This window comes from Atheta coriaria, unplaced genomic scaffold, assembly GCF_025399875.1.
Source record: "Atheta coriaria isolate IRGN ID8LTWV9N9 unplaced genomic scaffold, Caltech_Dcor_3.1 hic_scaffold_10_pilon, whole genome shotgun sequence".
Classification (NCBI taxonomy): domain Eukaryota; kingdom Metazoa; phylum Arthropoda; class Insecta; order Coleoptera; family Staphylinidae; genus Dalotia; species Dalotia coriaria.
Genome location: NW_027045452.1, coordinates 1,832,805 through 1,845,820, shown reverse-complemented (window position 1 = coordinate 1,845,820; position 13,016 = coordinate 1,832,805). Strand labels below are relative to the sequence as shown.

Sequence of the window (13,016 nt, the reverse complement as noted above, 5' to 3'; positions counted from 1 at the left end):
ACACACACACATTTTTTTAATTATAAATTTTTAAAGGACTCGAGAATAAATTATTTAAAATTAAAATTTAAACAAATATTAATATTAATATCGCAATTTTCTTTCGGTGGATTTAGCCTGACTTGGCCGGGTTGGTTCTGGCGCTGGCGCATGTTTAGGGCGTCGCGATGCTCGCTCAAGCGGCGGCGGTAGAATCGGGCGCCGCTGCCGCCGACCAGTAGCTGCCGCCGTACCGTCGCGCGCGTATCGCATGCTGTCGCATCGCATCGTCGTATTGCACGCGTCGTTTTCGTAAATAAATTACGATTGATAAACCGGTCATAAATCAAAAAACGCAAAAAACACGATTTTTAAATTAAACACAAAATCAGTGACATTCATTAATAAATTTTAACATACTAGGTGTCACAATAAATTATTAAACATTATTTTCTTATATTAAGTGAGCAGTGTGGACGTTTTTGGATTTTTTCTATCAACTGGCGCAAGGAGAAAATAAAATAACGTAGGTTAAAAACGTTTTTCATCGCGTTTCGCAATTTTCTAAAGAAAACACTTTTCCGCATTCACAATTGTCGGGGTGGTGTTAAACTCATACTGTGTACTTATGCGTTTCATCCCCTTTTATCATCCTTATATACACCTAGATATTTATTTCTATTTCGTTTCGTTTTCCATTAGGATTTTTGTTGATGTTGACGCATACAAAAAGATGTTTTGCGACGATCTGCATTGGAGATTCGTGTGAAAAATTAAACTACCGCTTTTTTGCCAACGCCTTTCTGTATGTCACCTAGTGCCACCCCTTTTTCGGGCGCCTGGTTTGCGTAAACTCATCTCGCGACATCGCATCACTAGCGAATGCTGATAAATGCCGGAAATTTCATCAGCACGTCGCGTTGCGTAGGTGTTCATGCGTGTTTTGGCCAATTTTCCACGCCAACCTTACCGTGTAATCATTATGTGCAAAATACAAGATAGGATCACATTCGATTTGAAAAAAAAATACATTTTAATGAAATTTTTTTTTTATATATTTTCGAAAAAATTCGTTTTTGCTTGTAAAACCGTAAAAATATTTTTTTATTAAACCATCATTTTTACTAAATTATAGAAACGAAAAAATCATTTTACAATTTGTAAAAATAATAAATTTATAAATAAAATTATATCAAAGAATATTTTTCACGTTTTCAGTTTTTAATAAGCAATTAATACCTAAAAATAACAATTTTTTGCTATAATAAAAAAAATAAACATCATAATTATTCAAATTTCACCCTTAGAGTTTTTAATACCAAACTCATTTCAATAAAAACGCGCTGCATAAGCTAAAAAGTTTTTTATCGTTTATTGTTTGCTCCACCCTTTAATTAATTTATACCCGCGAGCAAAAAATAACACAAACCACACAAACCACTAGAACCACCTGCAAGCACGAAAGCTCAACATCGTGTAACTATAATATTAAACGTGTAACATGCATTTAAAGGCAGCAAAAACGGCGGGTCGCAATAACGCACGTTTATGTAAATGAATAAGCGCGATTTATACCTATACACAACATACTTGCCGCAACATGCGGAAACTTTCATTGAATATCCCTCCAATGGGGGTGAAATACCGCACACACGGCGCGGAGGAATTTTACTTTACTTTACCCTCGGTTTTCGTCCAATTTCCGCTTTTTTCCTTCAAAAAGAAACACAAAATTATTATAAAATATTTTTGTTATAATAATATAATTTAATGAGACGTATTTTCACTGAGAATTTAATTTGAGGATAAAATTAGGTTTAGATTTATTTGTGCGCTGAGATTTTTTGCGAGTCACATCCCGTTAGCTTTGATAGGCAGGTGTCTATCGTAATTCGAAACTTTTCGGTAAAACCATCGAAGGGTCTGGCTGGCGCTATCAAGTTTTAATGGATTTTTCTACCCGCAATGTTGTCACTGGGCTAAAAGTTTGTAAAAAGAAATAACTCATCTGACCAGCCGGGAGTATTGGCTTTATTGCGTATATTGACTTAGCAAGCATCATTAATTGCAAAACTCTTAATTGCGTAAAGTAGATAAATCTTGAAAGTAATTAATTACACAAGCTAAATAATAAAATAAAAATAAAAAAATATAAACATACCTTATGAATGATGATGATGTTGATGATATTTATGTTTGTGTATTTTGTTGAAATGTTTTTTTCTGTTGACAAAAGAAAAAAACATTAAATAATTAATCATAATTTCCTTCCGACGTCGTTCTTACATCACCAACAACGCATTTAATTGTATTATCCTATTATGTACATGCTGCTTGCGCATTTGCGCAGTTTTGAATGCCGTGATTGATGAATCTGAGTTTTTAGGTTGTATGCTGTCCCCGGTCGTCCAGTGATCACATGCAATGTGTTTGCGAAGTGTGACCGAACCAAAGTTGAAGTAGACCACCCACAGTACAGTGTGCATAAGTGCGCTTATTGATAATAACAGTTTTCGGTGTGCGGTTGTTTGTGCGTGGCGTGGTGTAAAGTGCGCGCCGTGTGGGTGAGGATGGAAATACTCTGGGGCAGTGTGAGGAGCGTGTAATGTGATTACCCGCATTTTGTAGTGCCGACCGTCGTTGTGAGAAGTCAGCAACTACGTAATCGGCGGTTGTGCGCGCATGCGCACCACGAAGGAGCGAGCGCCTGCACTTTGGAACGTTTACAACCGCGGACACTATGTGGACTGATTGCTGGATACAATACGTGATCAGTGGCTTGCTGCTGATCCACAGTCTGCCCGTACTCATTGTGTACGGCGCACCGTCGCTAATCAATAGTAATCAAGAAAATTTACAGGGTAAGTTTTAGGTTAATGTCAGATACGTCAAAAAAAGTTACATAACCTATATAATATTTGTTTGTTTGTTTTGTGCTCATATCAAGAATCGAATCGTGAGAAATCGAATGAAAAAAACAAAACAAATTCGATTTCGCACAAGTTGCAAAAAGAAAACTCGAATAAAAAAGCTCAAGCGCAAATTATCGCCATAATTGAATTTGGTGGAGCTGTGGCCCCTGAAGTTGAAGTTGCTCTCTGCGTCGTGTGGCGTGGGCGTGCGCAAAGTGGAACGTCTTCGTTCGCAAAACTAGATTACACAACTATTTTCGCCGCTAACAACCTAGACTTTAACTCGATTGCCCACCACTTTCCTTCGATTCCGTTTCATCGACGCGCGCATTTTCCGCGCACGACAAAAGACATTAATTTCACTTACCACCCGAGAGGCGATACAGCGAACTTTCTGCGACACGTGCTAACCGCGTGCAAATAAAAACCAACAAAATACAGAGTTAGTGATGGCGTAATGCTTGTGGATGTTCATTTGTGCAATGTGAGAACTGCGTTCTCACTAAATTTCTACTTTGTACTATGTTTTCTGCTTGTTTTTTTGTTTCGGTTTGCAGACGCATTTCAAACAAATCCCAACGGGTGGTGCTTTCACAAGAAATTTATTGCACTGAATAGAAATAGGCTTCAAATAAGGGATGAAAGTCTGGATGAGCAAATTACGTATTGTGTGTTTAGAAAGACTGGTTATTAATATTTGTGTTGAACAAAATTTGATTTTATGATAAAAGAAGTCGAAAAAAATGAACAAAAGAAGATCTAACAGAATTGAAAATGTCTAAATGTATGAATTAAGAAATCTTTGTTCGCTTGGAAGTTAATGAAGCGCGAAATTTCAGCGTTGAAAATTTTGCACGAAGCTTAATTGACAAACAAAACCAAAAAAAAAAAGAGACTCAGCTTCATCTGGACTATTGCATATTTTATAGGTAGGTACGACACGTGCTCAACTAGCTAAATGAAAATTTGCATTGGACTAACACGGGAATATTTAATTAAGGACTCAAAGTTAAATATTTAAAAATAAATGTTCATTGAAACGCAAAAAATTAAATCAACGTCCGGTGAGTTTTTCATAAAGACATTTTTTTAATTCAAGCGTTTTTTTTTTTCATTTTTTGTGAATTAAAATTCAAGTGCACGCAGAAATTAATTCCGGACAATGGGGGATTTAGAATTTTAATTGAAATCGAAGCAGTTTGCACTCTCAAAGCCGTGAATATGTCACAACATTCGACTTTGTAAAATTAGTTTTTGCGCTCATTCATTGTTGGAAACTAAATTTGCATTTAAACAGTTTTCTACGAAATTCACGCGATGCATACATGAGCATGAAAGATGAGGAAAATCAACAAAAACGAAATTAAACCCGCCGCAAAACAAAACAAACTCGAATAAACTTTCGTAGAATATCAGTGAATTGAATTCAAGACGCGGTTTAAATCATTATTTTCCACTTACGAAATTCAAATAATATTTTAATGCGTATTGAATACGTGTGGTCGTCTAAGTTCCACTTTAGACACTTTATATTTCGGTACTTGCCGTTGTTGCAAACTTATTATGATAATTGAATGAAAACGAGGAAAGTTTTTTATGCGCCTTATATGGGCGTCTGTGCGATGTGGCGTCGACTAAGGAATGCAAATGAACTTTTATGAGTAAACGAACGCGCGTCGTCGACTTTTGTTTACCCGCCGGGAAATATATTCATTACTTTCGCACTTTCTCACTTTCCCACCGACACAATTCATAATTTCCTCGGCAAAGTGGAAAGTAAAACGAGGAAATTGTTCGAATATTTGAATTTCCGAAAAAAAACTTGCAATCTAAACAGTTAATTTGATTATAGTCGTCGTCGTCGTGATGTGTTTGCAAGTGAAGTCCATTTCAACACTTAAATAAATTGAATTATACATTAGGCGGCGATAAACTTAGAGCGCGCGGTATAAACTTAAACTTTGTGGTACTTTTCAATTTACGACACAAGCTTTAAAACCAGGATCGAACCTTTTCTTTCGTGTATTTTCTTCTTTTTGTTTCTTCTCCATGGTAGGAGTATATACACGCATTCGCGGTGAACTTTTAGTTTAACTCAGCAATCTGAAGTTTCTAGACAAACCAACATTGAACATTTTTAACTTGGCTGCTGTTTGATGGCGAGCGCAGTCACCGCAAGGCGTATTAAATATTCAAAATGTTTCGAACGTGCAGTAAATGTCTCTTCAAAAGCTTGTCATGGCAAATTTATATCATAAGTCAAACCAAACGTTAAATTTTCAATTTTAGGTTTTAGAAGACTAGTTCATTATTTATATAAAGAATATTTTTGGTTTAAATGTACGAAAATGTTGATTTTTGCTGGTTTTGTAAGAAAAATAAACAATTATTTGCATGAAAGTGATTTAGACATGCAAATGGAATTAATTCATTCTTTGATAAACATGAAACATGGCGAAGAAAGAAAAAAATAATTTTAGCACACAATTTTTGAGAAATTGAAGAAATATGTAATAAACTATTAAATAACGTGACTTAAAACGTAATATGATAATTTTGACAATATTTTATATTTATTTTACTTTTTGTGTAATTATTTGGTCCAAATCGGACGTGAAAAAATTAAATATTTTTGACAAAAAAAAAATTTTTCGCGAAAAGTTTTGCAAATATTTATAAAATCTAAAAATAGCCAACACTAAAGATTACTAAAACTCTTCAAATACCTAATTTTCTCAAGAAGTTTGTTTAAACTAAAAAGTGTATCGCAGAAAATAAACAAACCAGCAATGATTCCACTCTTTGCGTGATGACAAAGTGAAATTATTTAACCGCCGTGAAGCAGACAAACAATGTGAAAATATAAGTGCACCGTAAATATTGTAGTGCGTACATTCTGTTGACACAATCGCGAAAACAGCAAACATTGACTGTCGGTTTAACCGGAAGGTTTTAAACAACAAAATTAAATAAAATGACACAATTTTTCGCTGCAATTTTGCGTGTTTTTGAATGTCCATCACAAACATTATTACAGTTACACTCATTGCTAATGTCACTTTGATTCCCCTACTCGCATCATTTTGGTAATGAACTCGGTTGTAAAAAAAGTAAAATATGATTTTTTGCGCGCTCGCAATGATCCGCAAATCCAACACCGCGCACCGTCAACACGTGCCGGGCTTTATGGTAGCATTCGGTGTGTGTCTGTCCATTGGGATGTTTTTTTTTTTTTGGTGTGCGGTCTAGTCAACATGGCAAATAAAACCCATGTGCGTGTGTTTGTATGTGTTTTTTTGCGCTAGTTGAATGTGGAGGCGCCGGGCACCGAGTGCGTTATGCGTTGGTGCGTTGTTGACAGCCAGAGCGAAAGATGTTGGCACAACAGGCGTGCACAGTACGTATATCAAAAATTTATCACAAAGGAATTCATTCGGCGGCAGCGTAGGGCGGAAATGTCGAACTGGGGAATTTTTACAACAATATATTGTTATCCCTTAGGGGGGAATGTGGCATCACACGGCAGCGGATGGAAGCCGCAGGCAATAAAAATCGTGAGTTTGGAAACTTCTAAGAAGATTTGACATGCAGATATTTTTCAATATTTTTTTTCAATTTTAATATCAGTAAATATTCACTTTATCCATTTATTACCCATAATTTTAAAAATTTATTTTTTTTATTGTCCATTTTACTTCAATGTACATTTCCATAAGTCCAAGTATATAGTAAATTGTAGCCAAAGCTCAAAATCTCAAAAACGTCAAGATGTTCCATTCGTTCAAGCTGAAGATCACGCGAAAAGCTCGCAACTGTCATTCCGACAAACAACGCACAAACCCGTCCAAGTCGATGCGAGATACTAGTTTCGCGTCGCGACCATCATTGAGCGAGATTTCCGGCGGTTTTAACGTTATAACGTTGATGCATTATTTATACGCGTCGCGCTGCAATCGCGACTTAAAGCCAGCGCGATAAATCTGGCCTCCGAGCTTTATGTATCGCACTGTTTACGCTCCGCGCTTGCTATGCATATTATATGAATCTGTATCAATGCTCGGGCGAGTCGACTCTTCATATGTGTGCTGGGAAGTAATTTGATACACGTACAAATAACGGCCGCAGGGATTTTTGAAGTTTTTCTGCTTAAATTTCACATTTTTTATTTAGCTGATTTAAAAAAACCTAAAAAATAATTTTTGTTAAAATAAAACGCTTTCAAGTATTTTAAATCCTGTTATACTCTTTATTGGAATTTCAGAATATCGGAATGTACATTAAGATAAGAAACCGCGTCATTTGCATGAATGAACACAATGGACTTGCTTCTTCCGCGCATTACGCCCGCAATCCAAGCTAAAACCAAAAGAATTCTTTTTAATATAAATACGTTAGTGTGCTGTATGTGTGTACATACGATATAAATTTAAATCGAAGCAATATTCGGCTCGTAAATTAAGATTAATTCGCATTTAGTGCGGTGGGGAATCAATGCACGATCGCGATTTTACGGCCGCGAAAGGGTTTCTATTAACGCGTAGCTGGGACGGCGGTCGAATGTACGTGACTTGTCACCGTGTCCCGCAAGGGGTGGGCTGAGGGCTTGTCGCCACCGTCGAGCGATTAATGTTTGGAAATCTAGTTTGGCGGAGTGAAAACGGACCTATTAAAGGTTTACGGCGCAGTAATCTGCTTTAATCTTGCTTGCTTGAATTTATATATTGCTAATAAGTTATTGATGACGACGCGGCCATTTTGTCTTCTGTGTGCTAAGATGATGAAACGTCAGAGCTCTCTCTTTGTCTCTCTATGCGTGCTGAAATGATTTATTACCTTGATTAAACATCCACTTTGAATATTTAAGTTTATTAATAAAATTTTTAAATATTAAAAGATTTTTCTTCATTTGGCTTCGAATCTGTGTCACAGATGTATTAATTTTCTCCATGTCTTACCGCAAATACTCCCAACAGCTGGCACAGTTCTCGGTCTCGGCTCTTTCACTTTAGACCGCTTCAAATTCCTTTGTGTTCTTCACCCTTCTGCATCCCGTTTCATCCTACCGGAAGTCTACGTCATTTTATGCTTATGTTGAATATATCACACACACGAGCGCGGGAGTAAGAAATATGTTTGTCTATATCTCGGTATTCGGGGATGCCGGATTTGAGGAATGCTGACATCGCGAAAATTCACATCTTTCACATGCCGTATTATATGGGATAGCCTCATCGTCACAGATGTCAACTGAAAATCACGCTCATCTTGGATTCTACATATTTTCTATTTTATTTCTTTTTTTTTCGATTTCAAATATCAATTTTTTTCAATCGGATTTATTTATTTTTAGCTTTTGTCCACAACTTTGACCCGGTAGTGTTTAATAAAAATGTAATTAGACATAGTATGTGTCAATTCTATCAATAAGATTCGTAATTTTATTTTAAAGAAATTAATTATAGAAAGAATTGCTAATAATGCAGTTCAGCGCGCCATCTCGGATTCAACTATTTAACTATAACTATGATTGAATCTCAATGCCAACTTTTATCCTATAGAAAAGGGCTGTCTTTAGGGTTTTCCCGGCAATTATTCGAATTTTTCTCGCCGTAAAACCATCCTTGGACTTCAACGAACATTTTAAAACAAGAATTGGCCAAATTGGTCAAAGCGTTGTTGAGTTATGCGCGTACCAACAGATTTTGCGATTTATTTTTATATTATAGATTTATATGTTAAATTGAGGGATTTGAGTCAAATGAAAAATATTTATAATTTTAAGAAAAAACTTGACTGACTCAATAAAATTCTAATAAGATTTCCATCTTTACCATGTCCTCATCCTTACTCACTTCACCGGACTTGATATATATTTATTGAAAAAACATTTTCCAATCTAGGAACACATTTCCACTCCAGCCGGGTCGGTTCGAGAGGAAAAGTTTGCTCAACTCTTAGCGTAGACCTTGCCAGGCACGGGCAAACGCCGCAATGTATTTATTTATATCGAGTGGAAAAGTTTACTTTACCACCCATCTTCAACATGCTCTAAGGACATCTCCTAGAATTCATCAGGGACGAGTCATATTCTTACGGTTGTGCAGTCTGAAGAAAAAAACTACGCAGCAAAGATCTTTAAAAACTTGTCAGTGGAAAAAATAAAATAAAAGCGTTCTGGAGTAACACGAAAGTGGCGGAAAGTGAATCAATACGGAGTCATTTTTTCGACATGCTTGACGTGCCGCGACGCGGCGCACTCCTATCCGGAATAGACGTTTAGGAAGCGCTGTCGTTCATCCGCCAACCGGCGGCTTGCCGCGATGGTCTAAGAGGAAACAATATATCATTTCTATTTCGTGGTTTCGGTGTTTTTTTCATTTTCGCATTCTTGCCTTTCTGCGAATGTGTGTTGCGTGCGCCGAGTTTTCCGGGCATAAGAGAAAAAACTTTTCTTACTTTTCCGGCCACGGGATGCTCGAGTGATACGCGTATCAGCGCATGTGGCCGCATCAATCTAAAACCTTTCCGAGAGTATTCCAAGCGGTATCAAGGGGGTAGCGAGGGTAAGCGCAAAAGTAAAAAATGATATATGTGTGCAAGGGAAAATATTTATATTTTATTTATGTGGCAACCAAGTCAAAACTCATTGATAAGATATACCAAATCAAATGTTTGACGTGAAATAAAGAAAAACACGATTTATGTCTCAGAAAAAGGAATAAATTCACAAATCTATTGATTTTGATTAAAAAAACATTCGAAACGTTATAAAATAGTATATTTTAGGTTTTTGAATTAGGATTTTAGTCACCCCGTGGCTAAAGCCCGTGACTAAAGTACTTTAATCACGGTTTTGGTCACCCGTGCTTAAAGTATCACCTTTTTAGTCACCCCGTGACTAAAGCCCGAGACTAAAGTACTTTAATCACGGTTTTGGTCTTTCGAGCTTAAAAAAACACTTTTGAAACTCAAAACCGTGAAAAAACTGACGTTTAAAAGGTAAAAATGTAAAAATATATTTAAAATGTCGTTACCATTGTACATCATTAATTACCGGTGTGTTTCAAATTCAAATGGTTTGCGTGCGCACAATTTAGATTTTAATTAAAGCCTGCGCCGTTGTCGTGCGACGTCATTATTTATCGCGATAAAACAGATGTTGAAACATTTACAAGCATAATTTTGTAATTAAATATTCTCGCCGACATTCCAGATGGAAGAAGAAATTGTATTTAGTCCATCATTGGATTATCTTTTAAATTTCAACAAAAAAAAAAAAACGAAAAATCCACTTTTATTTCCGTTTCTTTTTTATTTCATTACAGTGTGCAGCAAAACAAAACAGGATTTGACCCGAAAATTCACATTATTTCTGTCCACATGAGCGCAATATACAGCGTGTTACAAAAAATTACATTCAACGGTGATAAATTTTATTTCGAACAGTGATGCATTTTTGTTCCTGTAGGATAACCATCTAACAAAGTAGAAAACGAACCCAATGCCCCCAAGATGATCCAAAATGAGCTTTCCTAGGTTGTGGATTGTGCTTTTGTGCAGTGAAAAGTTAGCGGTGTGACCGCAGGACGCCGGACTTGGCCGGCTGCCCGATTAGCGAGATGGAACGCGCACTTTACGACTTTTCTCTTCCGGAACGACCCGAAGACATAAAGAATATAATAACACCACGGGGCACAAACATAGAAAACACATGAATATCAAAAATATTCAACTAAACACCCTGTATATTATTATATCGATTGTTGTGTATATTTTAACAATGCCCATCGAATCATTAATACTCGTAGAAAATTGAACGCTTGCGATTACGATCTGGATAATAATAATGATAACGCTGCCTCTTCGATGTTCCACTTCTCGCACGTCTCGTAACTTTGCTCCTCCGCCCTCGAACATGTGCTCGACAAGGTTTCGCCGCGTCGATGTTTTGTCATCTTCAAGTACGTCCTCGCAAGACGTTGTAATGACACGCCGAAACAAAGCGCGCGCACTTTGTGCGTGGGAGTGGAATGACAGCGCAACATTGTGCACAATCCAACCCTTAAAACCGGCGCGGCGCGCACTAAAACTCGGCGAAGGACTAAGTCTATCTATAACCTAGCGATATCATCTCATCATCCCTTAGAGCGGTATAACTGTAGCGGAACGCAAAACGTAAACTATTTGCTTAGCATGGTATGGGGTGTAATGAAACCCTGCACCCTGCCGCGTTGCTTTAACCTTCGTTCGAACGCATGTTGCCGTGTTATTTACATCCTAAGTGGGTCGGATATCTGATTTTACCCTAAGAATTAATAACATCCGAAAGCTGCCGCATGGATAGTATCGAATACAAATGATGATAAGACCAGACCGGCAGGGGATGAAATTTGAAAATTTAATATTTTTAATTGGTTACAAGCTTTTACCCGCGACTTCATAAAGAAATTGATTATGTAAAAATTGCTAATAATGCACTTCAGCGCGCCATCTCGGATTCAACTATTTAACTATAACTATGATTGAATCTCAATGCTAACGTTTATCCTATAGAAAAGGGCTGTCTTTAGGGTTTTCCCGGCAATTATTCGAATTTTTCTCGCCGTAAAAACCATCCTTGGACTTTAACGAACATTTAAAAAAAAAATTGGCCAAATTGGTCAAGGCGTTGTTGAGTTATGCGCTTACCAACATATTTGTGATTCATTTTTATATTATAGATAATGCAAAATATTTGTCGAATTGAATAAATAAAACTAATCACAATATATAACGTTTGTAGATGCTTAGTATTTGCACATTTCTCGCTGATGGGGTGACGGGATAATTAGGCCGTCCAAGTGCGAAGTGCGAAGCGCGAATGTGAGCGGCCGAGGCGAGAGTGGCCATTATGTCATGCAATTAACAGAAGTGTGCAGAACCGTGGTAATTTACATTATATTGCCACGGCTTTACATCCGGTCGTCTAATAAAGCTCGTTGGTGTTATGCACACAACGTGTGCTTAGTTTTGTCGAAATCCAAATGAAAACTTCAACCAAAAATTTCAATTTTATTTTTTCATACTTTTTTTGCTATTTCCACCTTTAAAACGCCTGTTTTTACATGGTAACACATAAAAAGTGGTACTTTAGCCATGGCCGTGACTAAAGTACTTTAATCACGGACTTTAGTAACGGAATGAAAAAATTATGATAAGTTTTTTTACTGTACTAAAAGTACTTTAGTCACGGGGTGGAAATAAAGTGGAAGTAGAAATGTAATATTATAAAATGTAATATTTTTATAGAAAATTTAATTTTCGTGGTTTTGCAAATACAAATAGATAACTTTGTATTTCAATATAAAATAATTAATAAACTGTACAATCGAGCTTGGTAATTAATCAAATAAATATTTTTAAAAAATAACTGTCAATCATTTACATTTCCATTGCTGGAATTGCAGCCTGATGAGTATTTAATTCAATACTCAATACTGACCAGCATTGCATATTCATCAGCTTCTGAGCGGCGCTGAATCTAGGTTAATGAAAATTATTAGTGCATATTAATTTAGGTCCGTGATGTGAAAAATGTCAACGCTGGGCAAAATAATAATTACTTCAATTGACGAGCAAATTCTCTGAAAATCGGACACATTGCTATAAAATTCAATTTCCGCAAATAATTGTTAATTGATTTCGAAATACACAAATGTAGCAATTGTCGTCCAACTGTTGATTTTATTTTTGATTTGGTTTTCGGTTTTATTCTTTGCTTGTTCAATATGATGTATGCAGTATGCATTTTGAGGATTTACGAGTGAGCGTACGTTTCTCGGATGAATCCGCTCGACTTCAATGCGTTATTCATACCGACGCGATGGACATTTGTCATAAATGCATGTTTACGGCGGTCGGACGCATTCGAAAAGCTTGCTTCAATTCGCAAAACGCTTCCGAGGAACCAGCACAGCGTCATATTATATTTTTAAATGCAAAACGTACGTAAACGGGTTCAAGGCGTATGAACACGACAGGGATAAGCGGAAGAGGATTTAAGTCAAATATAAATTGCGGAAAAATACGTTCTGCATTATTTTTGCAATTACTCAAAATGTACATAAAGTAGAATATATAAACAAC

General features: G+C 36.5%; 1 protein-coding gene across 1 annotated transcript in view; it reads left to right on the top strand.

Annotated features, from left to right (window-relative positions):
- The first annotated feature begins 236 nt into the window (after positions 1–236).
- LOC135801049 (alkaline phosphatase-like) overlaps positions 237–13,016 on the top strand; it is a 47,880-nt gene continuing 35,100 nt past the window's right edge. The window contains exons 1-2 of the mRNA XM_065314411.1: positions 237–505; positions 2,366–2,840. Coding sequence (XP_065170483.1) covers positions 2,720–2,840 — 121 coding nt within the window. The 5' untranslated portion in view covers positions 237–505; positions 2,366–2,719. The remainder of the gene's footprint in view (positions 506–2,365; positions 2,841–13,016) is intronic.